Here is a 21,625-nt window from a genome sequence, read left to right as displayed (position 1 = left end):
TAAAAACTGATATGATAAACCTTTAGCCAATTTACCTTAAAATACAACAAATGCCTCTCAATTTGTATGCAACGCAGCAACTGCATACTGCTTCTGCATGAGATGGGAGGGTAGTAGAAAGGTTCATGCACCTTTAATACCAGTTTGAAAGTAATGAACATATTTACCTGCTGCAAAAAGCATGACGGCAACAGGTCTGTAGAAGCGCCTTCGAGATCCCACGCAGATAGAAATCAAACCCACCAGGAATGCAATGAGAATGATAGCAGCACCGCCCAAGAGTAAAGCCAGAGTAGCAATCTGCCAATCTAGAGAGAAAAAAAGAAAAACACTGCTTTTAAGCAGTAAGTCCTCAAGGAATCAAGAGAACTATGCTCAGCAGCCTTCACCTTGCTGCTGCTAAACGGATGTTAATTTACTGCATGCTAAGCATCCTTTGGGATTTGGAATGTTTTGCAACAAAAATTACTATAAATGTCTTATTCAGAAAAGTTTCCTATGTTAAACTCAGCAGAGTTATTAGACCAGAGGTTTGCCATGCTTTTCTTCCAAGGATACTATTTTAAGCATTCATGCTAAATTTGGTGCCCCCTCCCTGACCTACTTTCCTTATTATTATTACATTTTCTATTGAACTCTATAAAGCTCAGAGATCTTAAGTACAAAAAGTAGAGAACTTGATGAATTTTAATATGTAGTATACACCCAAGTAAATACCATCCAGATTAAGATACAGAATATTTCCATTACCCAGAAGGTTCCCTTGTGTCCCTCCCCCCCCCCAGTCAATAGTCACCTCCCCACAGGCTACTGATGGACATCTATCATATCTCATATGGAAGCATTTTTCTTGTCTTTAAACTATATGTAAATGGTTTGAATTCTTTTATGCCTGGCTTTTATGTTTCTAATATTCATCCATGTTGTTGCTTGTGGCAACAGTGCTTTAAAAAAAATTGCTGTGCTTTCTTGGAAAGCCTTCCTTCTCTCTCTCTCTCTCTCTCTCTCTCTCTCTCTCTCTCTCTCTCTCTCTCTCACACACACACACACACACACACACACACACACACAGCCTTCCTTTTCACATACACACATACCCACCCCCCAAGTTTTTATTTGCCTCCCTTCTTCCTTTCCAAAAACAACTCCCCAGCAAATTAGCATTAGGGGGATTTGTTGTTGTTTTTCCTCCCCTCTTTCATTTCATTGTAACCTTACTTTTGTATTTACCACCACAGGAATGGTTTCTGAAATTAGGAATTTCCAGGGATCCAAAATGACCTCTAAATGGCTGATTAGCCCCTTTCGTCACTCATGCACACAGACAGTAAGCGTATACTGATTACTTACCATGTGCAGGCCCCTGCACATGGGTACTTTAAGAGTCTCTCATGCCGAGTGAAACATAAACCTCACTGAAATGCATTTGTCATTTCTTATAAAAGAAAGATGTAGAAATAGTATGACGGAAAACTGGCCTACTTTCCATTCCATAAGAAGAGCAAAATGTTCTCTACGAACAAACAAAGTGAATAGATAAAAGCACTATCCAGCTTATTAGGAAGCATCACAGAAAATGATACTGGGGAGAACATTTTTCAGCAGGGGTTGTTTGGAAGTCCCAGGCTGCCTCTTCTGGCTCTCACTTGAATGTACGTGCAGGAAATGAAAATAGACTTTAATCCATGATTAAATTGCCATACAGTCTATCCAAAGTTAAGAACTCATGATATTTGGATACTGCACACTGAAATTATCTCTCTAGAAACCTTCCAAAGTGCACTCTTTGCTGCTGGAGTCTAAAAGATAAATGGAGGAACCTACAATATCCTATACTTAATTTATTTACATTTGTATATCCCTGCCTCAAGGGTCCTCTTGTATATCCTCTTCTAATAAATTCTGGATAATAACTGGCATTGGACTGGAATTTGCACTGTGTTCAGGAAACAACAAACAAACAAATAAACAAGGGGGAACAAATCCACACTTTTTTAAATATAAAGATGAAACACAAAAGTAGAGAACATTTTTTTCATGCAACAAAGCCATATAACTTCAAACCAAAGTATATCTTGCTTTCAACTAGAGTTTAAAAGTATAGCCATACTATGGCTTTATATTCTATAACAGCATGTAGCTTTGGATTTTTAAAAAACCCAAAAGAATAATCTTTACATTTGGAAATCTCGAAATTTATTTTAAAAAAATTTATATACATAGCACAAACATTGCACTTTAACAAAACAGAAATCCTTCTGAAAACATAAGTTGAAATTTCTGAGTAATAAATCAAATATTTTAAAAATATATTTTTATTGATTTCAGAAAAAAAAGGGAGACGCCGTAACTGGTTTGGCTCAGTGGATAGAGCATCGGCCTGTGGACTGAAGGGTCCCAGGTTCAATTCTGGTCAAGGGCATGTACCTTGGTTGTGGGCACATCCCCAGTAGGGGGTGTGCAGGAGGCAGCTGATCAGTGTTTCTTATCGATGTTTCTAACTCTCTATACTTCTCCCTTCCTCTCTGTAAAAAATCAATAAAAATATATTTAAAAAAAAAAAAGAAAGAAAGGGAGAGGGGGAGAGAAACATCACTGATGACAGAGAATCATTGATCAGCTGCCTCCTGCATGCCCCCTACTGGGAACTGAGCTTGCAACCTGGGCATGTGTGCTTGACCTGAATCAAACCTGGGAGCCTTCAGTACGCAGGCTGACGTTCTATACACTAGGCCAAACCGGCTAGGGCATAAATCAAATTTTAATCTTATCAAAGTGTTTGGACTACAAAGAAAATAGTATCTTATCCATCTATCCATTCAGTTCTGGAGATTTTGTTTAAGAGAACCCATGCTGAATACCTTCTAGATGTACTATTACTTTTACTTTATTTTATTTATATTTTGTTGATAGTATTACAGATGTCTCCTGTTTCCCTCCCCCCCCTTTACCTTCCTTCTCTCAGCCCCTACCCACCCTCCAGGTCTTCACCCCCCTACTGCCCGTGTCCATGGGCTATGCATATCTATATATATAGTCTATATCAGGGGTGGGCAAACTTTTTGACTTGAGGGCCACAATGGGTTCTTAAACTGGACCGGAGGGCCGGAACAAAAGCATGGATGGAGTGTTTGTGTGAACTAATATAAATTCAAAGTAAACATCATTACATAAAAGGGTATGGTCTTTTTTTTTTTTTAGTTTTATTCATTTCAAACGGGCCAGATCCGGCCCGCGGGCCACAGTTTGCCCACGGCTGGTCTATATATGTATAAAAGGCTAATATGCTAAGTGTCTGACCATCTGACTGGTCACTATCATGTACACTGACCACCAGGGGGCAGACACTCCACGCAGGAGCTGCTGTGATGCACACTGGCTATTTACAAAGAAACAGCACCATGGACCTGGCACCCACAAAGCAACACTCGGCTTCCCCAAAGTAGGACACAGGCCCCGCTACCACCCCGGAGCCACAACCCACCAAATCGCAACCGACACTGTCAAGACCGAATGGCACAAAATGTGGCTTCCTCTTCCTAGCAACCAGCCTCCTTGGAGTGTCTTCAGCCCAGGAACACAGGTAGAAACATTTTACACTTTAACCAAATGTCTGTGAAGCATTCTCCGTGGCTTACCTCATTTGATCCTCAAAGAAGTACAGGAGTAGGTAGATAGGAGACTCAGTGGAATCCTATTTTCTATTCATTAGCCAGAAAACAGAGATTTAGAAAGCTCAGAAACTTGACCTGACTGAAAAGAAGAAATGGTGGACCTTGAAAATGACTTCAGCTTTCCTTACTGCACAGAATATAGTCAAACACTGCTGCAGTTAAATATTTTACCCTTTGTTCTCCCTGCGTGATCTACAATAATAATCTGCTTTGTGTTGATATTTAGTGGTGTGTTGCTGACAATTACCTGGAAGAGAAGTTGGGGTGCTTCACTAGGCTGGAAAAAGTTTAGCTAAATCAGAAAGCAGGTCTAATTAAGCAAGTTTATTCTATATCTATAAAAGGCTAAGTTGAATTGCACATGCGCGATAAAGCTTTTGCTGGTGCCAATCGCACGCATGTTTTGATCTGTTATTGCCAATCGTGAATTTGGTTGACACTTCTATTATAGAGAAAGGGCAAACAGCAATATTAAAATATTTCTTCTAATTAATTTCCTTTCGATGTGCATGAACTCGTGCACTGGGCCACTATTAAGTATATAAGTTCTGTGGTTTATCTCTTCTTGTCTCCCCAATCCTCACACTGAGGTATGTCAGTTTGTTCCATGCCTCCATGCTTCAGTCTTATTTTGTTAATGCATTTTGTTCATTAGATTTCACAAATAAGTGTGATAATGTGATATTTGCCTTTCTTAGATTAGCTTATTTCACTTAGCATAATATCCTCCAGCTCCATCCATGCTCTTTCAAAGGGTAAGAGATCCCTCTTTTTTACAGCTGCATAGTATTCCACTGTTTAAATGACCCACGGCTTTTTTTATCCACTCATCTACTGATGGCCACTAGGGCTTTCTATGTACAACATCATGTCATCTGCGAATAATTGAGAGTTTTACTTCCTCCTTTCCAATGTGGATGTCTTTTATCTCCTCTGATCGCTGTGTCTAGGACTTCTAGGACAATGTCAAACAGGAGTGGTGAGAGTGGACATCTTTGTCTTGTTCCTGTTTGTAAGGGAAACACTTCTAGTTGTTGCCCATTGAGCATTAGGCTGGCTGTAGGTTTGTCATATATGGCCTTTGTTATTGAGATTATGATCACTCTATTCTCACTTTTCTGATAGTTTTTATCAAAAAAGGGTGCTGGATTTTGTCAAATGCTTTTTCTTCTTCATCTATTGATATGATCATGTGATTTTTTTGTCTTTCAATTTGTTTATGTGATTTATCACATTTATTGATTTGCAAATATTGTACCAGTCTTGTATCCCTGGAATCAATCCCACTTCGTCATGGTGTATGATCTTTTTAATATATTGCTGGATCTGATTTGCTAATATTTTGTTGAAGATTTTAGTGTCTGTGTTCATCAGGGATATTGGCCTGTAATTTTCTTTCTTTGTGGTGCCTTTATCTGGTTTTGGAATTTGGGTAATGCTGGCCTCATAAAATGAGCTTGGAAGTGTTCCTTCCTCTTAAATTTTTTGGAATAATTTGAGGTGGATAGATGTTAGTTCTTCTTCTTTGGTAAAATTCTCCTGTAAATCCATCCGGCCCAGGACTTTTGTTTGCAGGGAGTTTTAATTTTATTTTTTATTTATTTATTAAGGTATTACATATGCGTCCTTATCCCCCCCCCCCGGCCCCTTACTCATGCCCTCATCCCCCTGTTGTCTGTGTCTATTGGTTAGGCTTATATGCATGCATACAAGTCCTTTGGTTGATCTCTCCCCCATATCCCCACCCTCCCCTACTTTCCCTCTGAGATTTGATAGTCTAATCGATGCTTCTCGGTCTCTGGATCTGTTTTTGTTCATCAGTTTATGTTGTTCATTACATTCCATACATGAGTGAGATCATGTGATATTTCTCTTTTTCTGACTGGCTTATTTCGCTTAGCATAATGCTCTCCAGTTCCATCCATGCTGTTGCAAATGGTAAGAATTCCTTCTTTTTACCGCAGCATAGTATTCCATTGTGTAGATGTACCACAGTTTTTTAATCCACTCATCTGCTGATGGGCACTTAGGCTGGTTCCAAATCTTAGCTATGGTGAATTGTGCAACTATGAACATAAGGGTGCATATCTGTAGGGAGTTTTTAAATTACTAGTTCACTTTCATCAGTTGTTATTGGCCTTTTATTGGCCTTTTCAGATTTTCCTATTCTTCCTGATTTTTTTGTATATTTCTAGGGAGTTGTCCATTTTGCTTAGGTTGTCCAGTTTGTTGGCATATAGTTGCTCATAGTATTTGCTTACAATCATTTGTATTTTCATTTTGTACTATTACTTTTATAAAATGATTATGACTTTCACAACTTCCTACGAATGATTTTAAATAAAAATTTCAAGGTATCGCCCTAACAGGTCTGGTTCAGTGGATAGAGCGTCAGCCTGCGGACTGAAAGGTCCCAGGTTCGATCCTGGTCAAGGGCATGTACCTTGGTTGCGGGCACATCCCCAGTAGGGGGTGTGCAGGAGGCAGCTGGTCAATGTTTCTCTCTCATCGATGTTTCTAACTCTCTATCCATCTCCCTTCCTCTCTGTAAAAAATCAATAAAATACATTTTTAAAAAATTTCAAGGTATCTATTTGTATCTAAATCAAGATACAACTAATTATTTACTCATTTAAAAAATATCTTAAAAGTACAATAGAATATTTTATTCTGATAAGCCTGTTCACATTACCCATTATGCATAAAATGCTATAAATGTGACTATTTCCACTTTCAACCCAAAATAAATCAGAAATTAATTTTGGTCACTTTCTCTACTTTAAATATCCTCAAAGAATAGCTAAACCACACATATATTTGCATTTTGTAAAGATAGACAAAAAAGGCAAGCTTTCTCTATAAAGGTCCAGATAGTGAATATTTTTGGGTTTGTTGGTTATGATCTCTGTTGCAACTACTCAGCTATGCCATATAGTGTGAAAACACCATAGACAATACATAAACGAATGAGCATGACAATATCCCAATAAAATTTTATATAATTTTATATAAAAACAGGTGGTGCACTATTGGGTTGGGTTTTTTTTTCGGGGGGAGGAGGCGGTCCATCTTTTTGTTTTACATCTTTATTGTTGAAAGTATCACCTATCTCCTTTTTTCTCCCATTGACACCGTATAGGCCATCCCTGCTCCCACCACTCTATTGTTTGTGTCCATGGGTTATGCATATATGCATACAAGTTCTTTGGTTGTTCTCTTCCTACCTACCCCTACCTTCCCTCTGAGATTCAACAGCCTGTTCCATGTTTCTATGTCTCTGGATCTATTTTGTTCAACAGTTTATTTTGTTCATTAGATTTGGTAGACTGGCTTTGATCCTCCGAGTGTAGTTTGCTGACCCCTGGTCTAGACTTTATGTACCATTTTAAATGTCTAACCTTTTTCTAGGTAAAGGTCTCTCAGACAATAATAAATTCATAGTGAAGTTGATTTGATAAATGAATAATAAAGGAGTACAAAGTAATGGTTATCCAATTTAGCAAGAGAAAACTATAAAAAATCTTAGATAATGTTAAACTCCATTAAAATAGTAATACTTTATTCCATATGGAACACCACATAAAATGCAATAGAAGCTGCCAGGAGAATAACAGTTACTAAAAGGGTCCAGAACCTAATTAGAAAGGTAAACTCTTCTAGCACAGAAAATAGTTCTAAAAAGTAAATGAATACACTGAGTTCTGATTTTCTTCTAAATGTCCTATATTTCTTTTTAGTAGTAAGGGTTGTAGCTAATGAGAAAGTCACTCTGGACATAAAGTTAAAAAGGCATGTCACCAGCACAACCACCTTTGTGATACTGCTACCCTTCCCTTTGGTCCAAAACCATAGATATGCCTCCTCAAACAGAAAAGCCATTTTATTTTCCAAGAGAGACTAGAATTGGGCCATTTTTGCCACTCTCCTGGCCAGAGGCTGGGGCTCAGACTGAAGTATTGAGGCTTTATCTCTGGTGGACCATGCCAAGTTTGGGGATTGTTGTCATTATATCCATTTGGAATGATTCACTCAGGCAGGCTGCCCAGGATCAAAGCTCTTAACTCGCTGACCAGATGAGCATCAATCAGGAAGCTGAAAGAGTGGTTCGATATGGCTATCGCAGTCAAAGAAGCCCCGAGCACTTTTCAAGGTTCAGCACTATCCATTTTGGAGCTGTGAACATGCTTATGCTATTGTGTCTCTTTCAGTAAACAACTAGAATCCATTGTCCAAATATTAGGGCCTGCCTCACAGGTGAGCTAAAGTCAGGGACTATGTAGATTGGCCTGATACCATTTCCCTCTTTCTCACTGAACAAGATTAGAATATGGGGAATTTAAAAATGAAAAATACTTTTATAGATACCTACTAATTGCCATTAAAGTAATAGGCTAGGACTTATGTTTACTGATATTTACTTATCCATCAAATGTAGATTTGAAATATATATATGATATTTTGTTATATACTATATATAGGATGGGCAATTTACAGTGATATAATAAAGACTAGAAAAACCTGTCTCCACATTAATGGTTTTTCCATTAGAAGATTTGCATGTCAGAAATACTTACTATCTCATATTCAGTGTTGGCAAAACAAATTAAAATGTCATAAAATTCTTAATTTTCAGCCCCATTTCTTTAAAAAGTCATGTTTTAAGTTCTCATAATTGGTGAATTTCTATATCAATCTTAGTGTCCTAATTTTATAGTCCTCACAGTATTTAGTCAGATGAAGTGTTAAAAGTCCTTAGAGATTTATTACTCTGCATTAGTTTTACACATTTCTATAAATGATATACTCATAGTGAAGTGGAGCAGTGAAAAGAAATAAGCTCTGCAGAACATCAATGGCCGTGGTGCTGTTTTACAAATTGCACTGCTCTGCACAATTAAAGCTGGTTCAATGGCAGGCCAGCAGATTTGAAATCTGAGTTACGTTTCTAAGACCTGAGAGAACAAGTGAAAATTAGTTTTGAGGGAGAAATGTATATATTTTTTTTTGTCCATAAACCTACGAGGGCTCAAATGTGCTGGGAGGATGTTCTAGATCCAGAAATCAACCCAGAAAAGAGGCTGCCATCATATATATCAGGTTCCAATTGAGAGTATTTTGGCAAAATTGACACAGTGGACGCACTGGAGCAGCCGTGGGCAAACTACGGCCGGCCCGTTTGAAATGAATAAAACTAAAAAAAAAAAAAAGACCGTACCCTTTTATGTAATGATGTTTACTTTGAATTTGTATTAGTTCACACAAACACTCCATCCATGCTTTTGTTCCGGCCCTTTGGTCCAGTTTAAGAACCCATTGTGGCCCTCGAGTCAAAAAGTTTGCCCACCCCTGCACTGGAGGCATGGAAACTGCACCTAGGAGAGCCAAGACTCAAGACTTCTCCAGTAGTGCTTTCTCTAACAGAAACAAAGGGGGGGAGGGACCCATGAATGAATAGATGTTATACTCTTATATGTTATACTTTGCCCTGTAGTTACAGAACAAAAACTGAGCAGTCCTTTTGTCATAATGAGGGGAGAGCAGAGTTTGCCACCACAAAATACACCTTTTGGGGGCTATTGATTATTTTAAGCTAATTATTTTTAAGAAACAAAAAACTCAGGAAACAACTTTGACCTGCCCCCTAACTGCCTAAAAGAATTTAGATAGAGGGCCTGCTCCAGGAAGTGAGCTATCATCAGAGATTAACTATAGTTTAATCTGATCTAGGGTGTGACAGACAGGGAGGCACCTAGCAAGGCCCTTCCTCGACCAAGTCTTCTAGGTGCCCCATTGTTAAAGAAGGCCCAGCAAACTTTTGTTTACCAAACATTTGCTTTTCATCTCCCTGTGAACTGCCTTCTTTTCTTTGAAGTCCAACCACTACAGTCCTCACTCCTTAGCTCCAGAATGGCATATAAACCTCAACTGTCCTATTTGTCCTAGGGCCCCATATTCTTATGGAACCACCATAAGTACATAGATAATGAATTTGCTTATTTTTTCCTATTAATCTGTCTCATGTCAATTTAATTCTTAGGCCAATTTAGATTTGCAGCCCCTCCACACCCCACAACAAAATCAAGTCCAAAATTAATATGCAACACAGGAACTAAACTCAAATCCTCTTTCAAGGTATTTTTATTAGCTGGCACCAGAAGTTCCAATGTTTACAAATGCTTTAGTATTCTGCAGAATTGTGCAGACTTATTTTACAGTCTCACATGACAGTTTTGAAACCACCACTGCATTATGAAAATTCTATTGGCCATATTATAACTGCCAAATCGAAGAATTCCCATTCCCTTGTGAAATTCATGGTCAAAATTTACTTCTGATTTTCAGGAAAGGCAAAATCTTGATGATGATAAATTTTCCACACTTTGGAGCCATGGTTAATGCACCACACCAGTACCTAAAGCTTTCTTTCATCCATTTCATTTCAAAACCTTTAACTTGTCAAACACTGGCTAATTTATTTATTTCTGTAGATACTGCATATAAGCTGAGATTAGTTCTACTGCATGTAAGTCCCTAAGCACACAACTGCCACTTTTTCTAGCATATTAGATATAATTAAAAATAATGAAGAAACAGATTTTAACCTTAAAATTCAACTCCCAGTTTAGGTGGGGTAGTATTTCCCTAAACGTATTCTAATATTTTAATGCATGATTCTCACTTTTCTATATCATATACTAAAATAATATTGATTTTTAGTAATTTTTTTAAATCCTCATCCAAAGATACATTTTTATTGATTTTTAGAGAGGAGGGTGGGGAGAGAAAGAGAAAGAACGATGTGAGAAACAGATCGGTTGCCTCTCATACACGCCCCAACCAGGGGATTGAATCTGCAACCTTTTGGTGTGTGGGATGATGCTCCAACCAACTGAGCCACTGGGCCAGGGTTGATTTTTAATAATTTTTGTTATCACATTCAAATTTGCCAGACATGCACTTATGTTTTCACTTCTGAATTCCCCAAAAGGAAATTATATGAACCAAAATGACATCCATGACTGCAATCAAACTCATTCTCTATTCAACCTATCATCTTGTCACCACCTCCCATAGGGTTCACCTACTACCTCTCCCCAATTCACCCACATAGACTGGATCATTTCACTCAAACCCTGCAATATTCAGTTCTTCTAAATACCTTTATTCACGTGTAGGACACATTTTTAGCAATACATTTAAATTTATTTTAGTTATGTTGGTGAGAACTCAGAAAGCAAATTCAGTATTGCTAATTCCATTTTGTCATCAGAAATTGGAAGTATTGGAATGGTTTATGGTTGTTTAAGGAAAAGAAAGCTCAGTTACAGAATAACATTTTAAACCCATATTCCCCAAGATATCCATCTCTTCACTAAAGACTATGTCTTTTCCCCAACTAGTTCACATGGTCAGAAATTATGGCATTTAATTATTTTCATCAAATGTAATGTAAGAATTTATTTGCCTCATATATGGAGAATGAACCAAACGGTGCTGTTATTTTGTGCAAAAGGAACACAGAAATATTTCTGAAGGTATCAAATGATATACTTAACTTTTTAAAGTTAGTCTGTATGTGGCAAATGAAGCGAAACACCAAAACCATTATTGAGGGAGTTTAAACTTTGTTTTTTTTTTTGGCTACATTGCATTTTGACCTAAATCCATCAGCGCTGCATTAATTTTCCACTATCCCATGAGATGGAGACACAAAGACAGCAAAAAAAAAAAAAAAAGATTCTAATTTCAATAACTAAAATGACCACCTCTTTTTCAAACAACTAATAGCAAAACTAACATTCTTCAAACAATTATTTAAGGCAAACAATGCTGTCTTTTATAAAAATGACCAACAATATAGACACTACATGCACTGGACTACACAAAATGAAGTGATAATAGCAGAGAAGCACCTATTTTACATAGCCATGTTAATCAAATTGTAAACAATAGAATTTAGAGTCCTACTCTTTAGCTCATTTATGGATAAAAAAATGTGTCAAAAGTACAGTCCCGACCTAATTTTAAGTACATAAATGACTCGGGTAACCATCCAAATTAGTGATACAACAAACTCAAATGACCAAAGTGCTGATCAATTTTGGCAACATTTTGGAAAATTCTGGATGCCCAAAAGTACCAAACAGGTTACTAATTCTCAATCCATGACAATTTTGTTCAAGCCTTTTGAGTTGCTTTGTAGTGATGTTAGAATAAACAAAGCAGCATTTTAGTTGCTTCACTGACTTCTATCTTAGGAAATTTGGTGGAAATGCAATTTATCATCTAAATATCATAGCATATGGGGTTTTTACCCAAAATAAAACCATTGTATACAAAGCTTAGCAAAGAGCCTTGCTATTAAAGCAAATTTCAGTATTTAGACAAAAGGAAAGACACCTTCACTGCTAACGACTGCTGTTTCTTCCAATGTACTATATTAGAACACTTTCATTAGCATTTGGTGATAATTAATATTATCTAATGGGTACAGGTATTTCTCAATAGTAATTTCTAATCATAGTACTTCTATAAAGTTGTGATGAGTCTGTTACACTGAACATTATTTCTTCATTCTTCAGAAAAAAACTAAGAAGGTGACAATTGGAAAATTTGGCTATTTTGAAAAGCAGGAAGAAGAAAACCCACACCAGGAATAGGAGGGGTAACCTTTCTCTAAGCAACTAAAAAGCTTTTGTGATGGATTTATGGTAGCTCATAACAATCAAAGAGAAGACAGCCGGACAGTCACCCACAATCAGTATTAAAACACCCCCTTAGTAAATAAATATGGAAGGATAAAATTGGCAAGCAACTGTCCCACCAGTTTCCTGTTATCAAGCTTCTTTAGATGAGATCCCTTATATCCTCCTGCAGAAGTCAAACTTAAATATCCTTCTTTCCAGAACTTTGCACATTTATATTATTTCATTAATTTGTTTCATTCATCACCTTACCACCTAGCAGCACAGTGACACAGAACTGACTGGATGACTTTGTACCAGGATAATGCCTACTCCCTGCTAGGAAATCAATGAATATGTGTTGGTAAGTCAACTCCTTGGGTACATATGAGAAGACGAGGAAAGAGGGGAAAAGTCATTTCTATCTCTAAGTCACCTAATGGTGTTAGGAATAAACTCCAGGTTGCATTCAGAAAGCACTATGGCAGCATTTTGATGAATGTTTGGTTTAGGGACCTTAAACATGACAGCAATAAAATCTTCTTTGATAGAAATTTGAGTTCTTTTGTGGGTGTTCCTTTCTATGCATAGAGAACATGTGACTCAAGAAGTCCTGACTTCTATTTTTTACCATCTTTTTGCCTACTAAACATTTATTTTGAAAAGACAGAATCAGTATTTGTGACATTATCTTGAAACATGGCTCATTAAACCTCAAAAGTTAATAAGCTGGTAGAGACAAAAATTATCTCCTAGATATTTTTTCTTTGTTCTTTGGGATCCATGGTACCATATTTTTGTAGGATGTTGTTTTGTTTTGTTTCAATGAGAGTCTTTGGTGCCAAAGGCAAGATTACAGTAGAATAGAAAACTGATGATCTACTTGTATCTCAAAATCCCATACAAATATAGGAGCAAAAAAGGGCAAGGAAAGATGTCCTTGTCTAATTTTTAAGGGAGATGATCCAATACTTTGACAAAACTGGTAAAGATTTACATGTCAGTGGTTTTGACATGTGAGGATGAAATTCTGCTCAAGGGAAAATCAGTCTCTTTTGATAGATAACTGTATTTTAAAAAAAATAAGGCCAGAATATAGTAATAAGTTGATATAGTAAAATGTATATCCATTTAATCCATTTAAGAAGCGTACATGGCTGGCTTCCACATATTTTTGGAATTATTTTTCAACTTAAAATTAAGTCACTGTTTTAAAGTACCATATCATGGAGAAACCTAAAGAAAAAAGTCTGTTGATTTTTAAGGACTAGCCATGGAAACACTGTAAATTTGGTGATAATAAACATCAAAAACTTAACTAACTTATCAACATAAGAGTATTTGAAGACTCTAAATTCTATGTGAAATCAAATTTTGGATGATAATCTTATAAAAAGTAGATGTTGCCCAGGCCAGATGGGTATATCCAGTACACCAAAAAGGTTGCAAGTTTGATTTCCAGTTGGGCACATACCTAGGTTTCAGGTTTGATCCTGGGTTGGGGCACATATGGGAGGGAGACAACAAATCCATGTTTCTCTCTCACACTGATGTTTTTCTCTCTCTTCCTCTCTCTGAAATCAATAAACATACCCTTAGATGAGGATTTTTTTTTAAAAAAAAGTGGACATCTATTTCCTGTGGAGTCCTTAACCTCTTCATCCAAAATTTCATACATGACAGTATGCAACAATCCTTCAAGCAGCGAGACAGTTATCTGAAATATTACAGGAAATTTTGAAAACCGACCCTGCAAAAATACTACAGCTACAACTACAATCTCCCTATAGGGTCTTTAACATTGTACCTTGACTAATTTTTCTTAATATTTGCAATAAATTTGATTGGGCAGAATTATTTTTAAAATCTTTCCTACTCCAAATGTGCTATGGTTCTTTGATTCAGTATATGGGTACTTATTAGGCAAATAATTATGTTACTTATTCATTTTTTTAAAAAGCAAACAAAAAACAACTCTACAACTCCAACACCTTTCAAGTGCTATAAGACCTGGCTCCTGTCTGGAATTTTAATGTTTTAGTATTTGTTTACAAAACATCTCATCAGACTCACAAAACTTTTTTTTTAATACTAAAATTTTATCATGCAACATGAACTAGCAGGTTACAGTCCAGATTCTTAAGTTACTTTGAGCCTTGGTCATTTGAGACTAAATCAAAGATGATCTAAGGTTATATACACAGAGAAAAAGTTCTCTATTTGTGGACAGGCTAGGTTCTTGAGTTCATTTGATTCCAAATCCAAATTAACTGCTTACAAGTGAGCAATCATTAAAGCCATGTGTAGGTTCAGGGTAGTTTTCAACCTAGCCAAACATTATTTATATAATCTATTCAAAGTTCTTAAGAAAAGAAGCTATGCAGTTAGTTGTCTTTGTTCTTTGGAGGCAATAAAGAATGCAGATTTGTAGTTAGACTCCAGGATCAAAATATATGCTGTAAATGTGGCCCAAAAGCATCTCCTATCCTGCATGCTCTTCTATAACGTGACATTGTTGTCAATCCATCAAGAGGTGAAGTCCAACTGTCCTCCCCTGGAATCTGGGCTGGCCAGATGGCTCCTCTGTGATGTTCCAGGCTAGTTCAGACAGAGCCTGTTTCTCTTGGGACCCTGGCTCTGAACAAACACACTCATCCTGTAAGAAGTCCAATTACCCTGAGACCACCAAGTTAGAAAAGCCAGTCCCAGTTTAATCCAGTCTCCCGGCCATTCCCACCAAGGTGCCAAACCCAGGGAAACCATTTGGAAGATGATCCTGTAGTTCTAGATCTTTTCCTTCCCAGACATTCAAGTTATCCTCTGCTATGGCCCCAGACATTCTGGGGCAGAGACAAGCCATCCTCATTATGCCCTATCTGAATCCCTGACCCAAAGAAGTCATGAGCACAATAAAATAATTATTTTACACTACTAACTTTAGGTAAGGTTTGTTTCCCAGCATTTGTAACTAGAACACTATTGGAGAAATCCTGTCTCTACCACTGACTGAGAACTTCGTAAATTTACAAAAATCTCTGGTCTCTTCAAATAATATAGGAATAGCATTCACTACTGTGCAAGTTTATTGTGACCTTGGGAATACTTGAGATGTCTGGCCTGTACGAGTACTGAATAAAAGGCAGCTTTTATTTCTGATCATGATCTATCTACCAAGAGTACTATTAAATGCTAGGTAATGCATATCAAAATTTAAACTTGAAACTAACAATGTACTTCATTGTTTAATGCAAAGAAAATGTGCCCTTTAAGGGGGAAAAAGTCCTTAATTATTGAAAAAATCACCTTGGGTTTGTTTTTCTGAATAGATACAATAAGGAAGAAACATAACCTTAATGAGCATGTACTTTTGTATATTTAATCGTCATAACAAACCATTTAAAGACATTACGTTGTATGCGATCACGTGATTGGTAAGTGGCCAATTTCAGGGCATTTTGAAACCAAAGCCTCATGTATTCTTACAAGAGTACTCGACCCTCCTACAGGATCATGTTATAATTTGGCATAGTTCATATAGAAGTTTACTGTGGTATTTAGGTAATGTATTCAGGGACTTACTTTGAAGCACTGATAATCCTTTTCACTAACATATCTAGTAGCACTGGATGTGTATTATGGTCTGGCTGAGTAGTCTTACTATTAAACAGAAACTTAAAAGAAATTCCTAAAGGGTACTCCTGACAGCAAGCTAAATCTATTGCTTAAGATCTGTTTTTGACTGTTTTGAAATGTTTTATGAAAGGCCAGGCTTCTCACACACCCATCAAATCCCTTAGCTGACAAAGATGGTTCTAAATGGCTCCCTGGAGATTACAATCATTCTATAAATGTGAGCAAAAGAGGAATTATATCTGCCCACAAATTAAAATGTCCTTCGTAAAAGTCAATTTCAGGAACTTGAAAATCTTTTTTTTAATTTATCTTATTTTTCGTATCACCATTTATCCCCTCTATGCCCTCTTCCACCTCCAACCCCCCCAATCACCCCACAGTCCATGTCCATGAGTTCTCTTTTTGCTTTTTTACTCAATCCCTCCATACCCAACGTCCTCCGAAATCTTAGGAGATATTAAAAGAAAATCATCATGAAGATCTCGACATATGTTATACTTGGTTTTCCCTGGCTTATTACTTGAGAAAGTTTTGGTGCTAAGTGCTACTCTTTGCATAATTTTGCCATAAATCTGAGCTGTGTAGGTTAAAAAAAAACCCAAAGCATTTGTTCTGCTTATGTTCTTTTGCAGGAAGCTGGAAGAGGGTTTCACTGTTGTGACCTCCAGGGTTGCTGAGCTATTTGTAAACATGCATCAATATCAACTCATTTTAAGCAACAAACTGAACCTTCCCTTGAGTAAACTTCATTATGAGCCTTCCCAAAGAAATGCTGTCTTCCAATGAAGGTATGGACTTAAAATATGCACAGATGATATCTCTCTGAACTCAGAATCACTGTATCTCAGATTTTCTAAGGTTTACAGGTGTTTAGGCATTTCAGTTTATCTTAAACTACCAGTAAAGATAAGTTTTCTGATGCCTTTTAAAGTGGATTTTTATACTACCATTTTAAAAAGTGAGCTACATATAAAAAGCCCTCTTAAAAGAACCTCTTGTCAACTGAAAATAATAATATTCACCTGTTATTAGCGTATAGTGCACTGTCATTTCAAAACTGCCGGTGACTCATGTTACAAATGCAGCTATTTTTAGGACAGAGCAGGAATGATGTTCACAATATTCCTTGAAAAGCCACTAACTATTTGATCAAGTATTTTGCAGATGGAAAAATGGATACACTTCTTATATCCCAAAATTACTCTCAGTAAAATGTGTTCATTTGGCCATCTGCGTGTCCTTGCTTTTTGCGTAGTCAACAAGTCACACAAACAACAAAACAATTTGCTTCACATGAAAGCTACATATTTATGAATCTTAAAGAAGAAATGTAAAACCACCCTAGAGGTTATACAGCACGTTTGATATCAAGTTCAGGGCAGCAGCACTCTTGCATACACTTCAGTAATCCTACTTACAGGTAGGATTCTCCTGTAATTGCTATTGCTGTGAAACCCTAACTATGTTCTTTAAAAAAGTTATTAAAACTAAATGTGACTAAGCAAAAGTCGAAACATAACTATCATTTAAAAAATTAAGACTAAACATGAATTAAAAGGTTTTATTAAAAGCCCAAAATCGGTAGTGGGGAAAACTATCCTTAGAAAGAAATTCTATGGCCAGCAGCCATGTGAGTACTACTGATTCGAAACTTCCTAACAAGCATACTCTATTATTTCTTTGTTTGTTTGTTTCCACCGCAAATGGCAGCCAATTAGCCGCTTTCTCATTTGTGGAAAACTTAAATCTTAAAATGGACTGTCCTCCATACACTGAATTGGGACACAGGAGAAGAGCATTAGTGCTGATTGACACCGGGATTACTGGTTCCTACTAGAAGTGCTGACGCAACCTTCAATACACCAGGACACAAAAGGCATAGTTCTGCTTTGGCTTAGAATCATAAAGCAGGTTATAAGCAGCAAACGATGCATATTTGGTACCAAAATTAAAATGCAGCTTTAAAAATAATGGCCGAGGGGAAAGTTTCTGTAGAAATTGGGCCTAAGTAGGACAGATTGTCGTCAGTAGAAACATTCCTGAAATTTCCCTTCTGTAAATACAAGCTGGCCTCTTCACGGCAGTTTTAATTCTAATTAAGACAAAGGTTTTTAATTAAGCCCTGAAGATCCTGGTGAAGGGCCTTCTGTAAAACTGTCCTTGCTGGTTCCTCCCGAGGTAATTCATTTTGAGAGACAATGAAGTGGATCTATTAAAATCTTCAGAGAAGACATTTCTCTCCCTGCTTTCTGCTACTCCACAAAGCAAACAGACTGAGAAAAGCTGCTGGCCCCTTGGAACATGCAAGAAAAGCACTGCTCATTTTAAATTCAAGCTTCCTCCTTCGTTTCAAAACACCAGTGGATACAGGCTTTAAGTCCCCAGAACATGGGAAGAAAACTGATTTTGTAAAGTGGGAGCTTGAGCAATTTTCCATATTGTTTCAATCCCCACCCCCCACACACACACATACACATACACACCACCTTGGGGAGACGAAAATGAACTGCTACTACATAAAGAAAGCCAACAACTTGTTTCAGATATCCTTAAAAATGCCATCTCTACTCCCCACCCCAAACCCTATTTGCTTATGAAGTATACTTTTTCTAGGATGAAAACTAGTTGGGAAGCAAAATAAAACTAAAGCTGATTTTCAGGAACCCAAACAGAAGTCAATGCTGGTGTATGAGTTTCAACATGAGGGCGGAATAACGGGTTGAGGGAAAACATCAGAAACTGTACCTGCCTCTGATTTCTACCTTGCCTAGTCCTATCATCACTACTTTTGCTTTAAGCTCTGGTCTCCCTGCTTCCTGGCCTGGAGAGGGGAAAAGAGAAGATAATGAGTATGGAGGCAATTAAGGAGAGATTAGCCAGCCCTGCATACTGCTCCACAAAATGAGCTGGCTTCTCCCCATACCCCGCATTCCTGGCCAAGAGAAAGGGATCCTGGCCTGAAAAGAAAATGGGACTTAAAGCTGGTTTCTCTAACCTAGCTGCAAAGTCTTTATACAACCAGGGGGCTATTATTTGAGGAGACAGTGGGAAAGGGGCAAAAGATTCACGTTGCTAAGGAGACACACTGAAGCTGGCATTCCTACATAAATTTCCATTTCTATTCAAGAGGAGAAAGAAAAGATATTTTCCCCAAAGTTTATTTGGATCCCCTGGTTACTGAAGAAAGGCATTTTAACGACTTATTTCATCTTTAGTTGTAAACAACCAACCCTGAAAGAATTAAAGGCCTAAATGTTGACCTCCTGCTGCCAACCAGTCCCCTCCACAGTGAATTAAGTAACAAAACCAAAACCCTTCAATGGAAATTTTGAGGAACTATCGAAGAAAAGGCCTTTTGTAAACAGAAAAATCAATTTTATGGCCCAAACTTAACCAAGTGAACTAATCTCTCTTATAACAAGAAACCAAAGACAAAAGTCAATCAGATTCTTGTGGCTGTTGTGTTATTTCAACTTTCTTGGAACTGGAAACGTTTCCAGCAAAGCTTTATAAATAGTCCCAAAGACATGAAACTGGCACGAAGGAATTTAATGAGTTTTTCAGGGGTGCGTTTAAGTGCATAAAATCACAGGCAGGTCCTCTCTCTCCATTCCCCTTTCTCTGTACCGACACCGGCTGAAGAATCAAGATTAGCAAGGAAAAGGGTTTGCAGCAAGAAATCAGAAGTTGGCAGATTTCTACTACGGGCGTAACTGGGGTACAGGGGAAGGCAACTGGGGGTCAAGGAGAGAGTAAAGCAGTAAAGCCCCCATGGGGCTGGTAGCCCGAGTAACTACCTTTGTCTCCAAACCCCATCTTTCCATTTGCAGCTTTCAGTGCTGGCTGAAAAGGGTACTAAGTCCCAGGCTTTTGTGAATAGTTCATGAAGAGAAAAGAAAGGAAGGTCTGGAGGAGAGGGGAGGTTCTTGGACTGGGAGAGAAGAAAAGGCAACTCACAACCAAGGGCAGTGTCACCATAAAAGGAAGAGAAATTAAGCCTGTCCCTCTCCCAACTCTTCACATCCCCCCAAAATGTCAGGAAATAGAAAGTCCGAACCTAAACTTATTGGGGAAAAGTCAGGTAAAGTGGAGACAAGGCAGAAACGCGGGCACCAAGAGGTAAACTTGGGCGGTTTCCCGCGAAGAGAGAGGAGGGAGAACAGAGCGAAGAAGACCGAGAGAGAACCCAGGGCATCCCGGTGAAGTTGGGTCGGTTTTGCTTTTCCCTTTTCAAGGGGGGCGAGGAAGCCACAGACACATGGTTCTCGCCTTAAGTGATAACAATGACCCCAAAGAGCATACATGTTACTCCAGAGCCCGAGGAATGACCACGGGAGGAGGGTGGAGGGCGCGGGACGTCGCATTGGGTTTGTGTGGCCACTAGGATCAGGGAGAGGGCAGGGGTGGACATCCGAGGATGCGTGTAGGGGCCAGGATGGAGCGGGGCGGACAAGGGGAGGGGACACAGAAAGTGCGGGGCAGAGGCGGCGGCGGTCCGGGCAGTGGGGCGCGGGGCAGTACGGGGCGGGAGGAAGGGATCGCGGCGCGCCAGGCCCTTACCGCTGCTGAGCGTGGACTCGCAGTCCCAGTTGTCCAAGCTGGCGGGTTTCCGGCAGGACTCCCACAGGGACAGGTAGTACTGGTGGTCGGCCGTGACCCAGGCCGGGCTCAGTACGGCCCCCAGGTCCAGACACAGCGCCAGGAAGATGCACACCAGCCCGACCAGCTTCAGCGGGGTGAGCACCGACACACGCACCTCCTCCATGCCGCTGCCCGCCGAAGCCATGCCCCGGGCGCCGCAGTTAGCCGGCCCGCCGAAGGCGAAGACGCCAGGCGGGTCCGGAGGGCTGGGTTCCGGACCTTCCTCGAAGGGAAGCAGCGGCTCCGCGGGGCGCGGGAACTCGCTCCCTTGGGGCTCCGCGCCTCCCGCCGCCACGAACTGGGGGTGCGGAGGTGGCCGGCCGAGGCGGAGGTCCTCAGCAGCCGCAAGGACGCTGATCCCACCGCGAGCCTTCGCCACCGAACCCGCGCCTCGATCTGCCCGCGCTCGCTGGGTGCCCGCTCCGCCCCGGCGCAGTCCCGCTAGCTCCGCCCCGGCCCCTCCCCGGTAGTGGGAGGTGGTGGTGAGTGGGGCGGGGCGGTAGCCCGCACTGGGGCGGTGTCAGGCTTTGGCTCTCAACTCCAGGCACCACTAGATGGAAGCTGGCGCCTGCCCCGCCCCTGTCCGATGCGTGCGGAGCGGGTCCCTATTCTCTGCCCCTGGCGCGCGCAGAGCGATTCCTCTTCCACGCTTCCGCGCGCAGAACCAGCAGGAACCCCCCCTCCCTCCCGCCCCCACCAGCACCAGCTGCGCGGGGCAATTCCTCGATACAGCCTGGCCCCCTGGCCCCGCCCCTGGCCAAGAGGGCTGCAGGGTCGCCTAGCTTCCCATCCCCATCCCCCGCCATCACGTGGGTTTTCCTTTCTTAGCAAGTTGGGTGGGTCCTTTTCTAGAAGGCTTCAGCTGAGGAATCCTAGGTTTCCTGGGCTGTAGTCTTTGGACCAAGGAGAGGTCTCTCAGTGATGGAGCAAAGCCACCCCCCTCCCCTCCCCTCCCCACTACCGCCCGTCAATTTCTTATCCTGGGGGATTTGG

At 39.6% G+C, this 21,625-nt stretch overlaps 1 protein-coding gene across 2 annotated transcripts in view; it reads right to left on the bottom strand.

The window, feature by feature from the left end:
• The window catches only part of TMEM47 (transmembrane protein 47), a 28,201-nt gene extending 7,133 nt beyond the window's left edge, over positions 1-21,068 (bottom strand). For both annotated transcript variants that reach the window (XM_036305410.1, XM_036305411.1), the window contains exons 1-2: positions 20,552-21,068; positions 168-308 (exon numbers count right to left, since the gene is read on the bottom strand). In XM_036305410.1, the coding sequence (XP_036161303.1) occupies positions 168-308; positions 20,552-20,777 (367 nt within the window). In that variant the 5' untranslated portion in view covers positions 20,778-21,068. The remainder of the gene's footprint in view (positions 1-167; positions 309-20,551) is intronic.
• Positions 21,069-21,625: the final 557 nt, after the last annotated feature.

The sequence above is a fragment of the Myotis myotis genome, unplaced genomic scaffold, assembly GCF_014108235.1.
Source record: "Myotis myotis isolate mMyoMyo1 unplaced genomic scaffold, mMyoMyo1.p scaffold_m19_p_4, whole genome shotgun sequence".
Taxonomy (NCBI): domain Eukaryota; kingdom Metazoa; phylum Chordata; class Mammalia; order Chiroptera; family Vespertilionidae; genus Myotis; species Myotis myotis.
The sequence above is the reverse complement of the archived record's forward strand: the minus strand, read 5'-3'. Positions and strand labels throughout refer to the sequence as shown.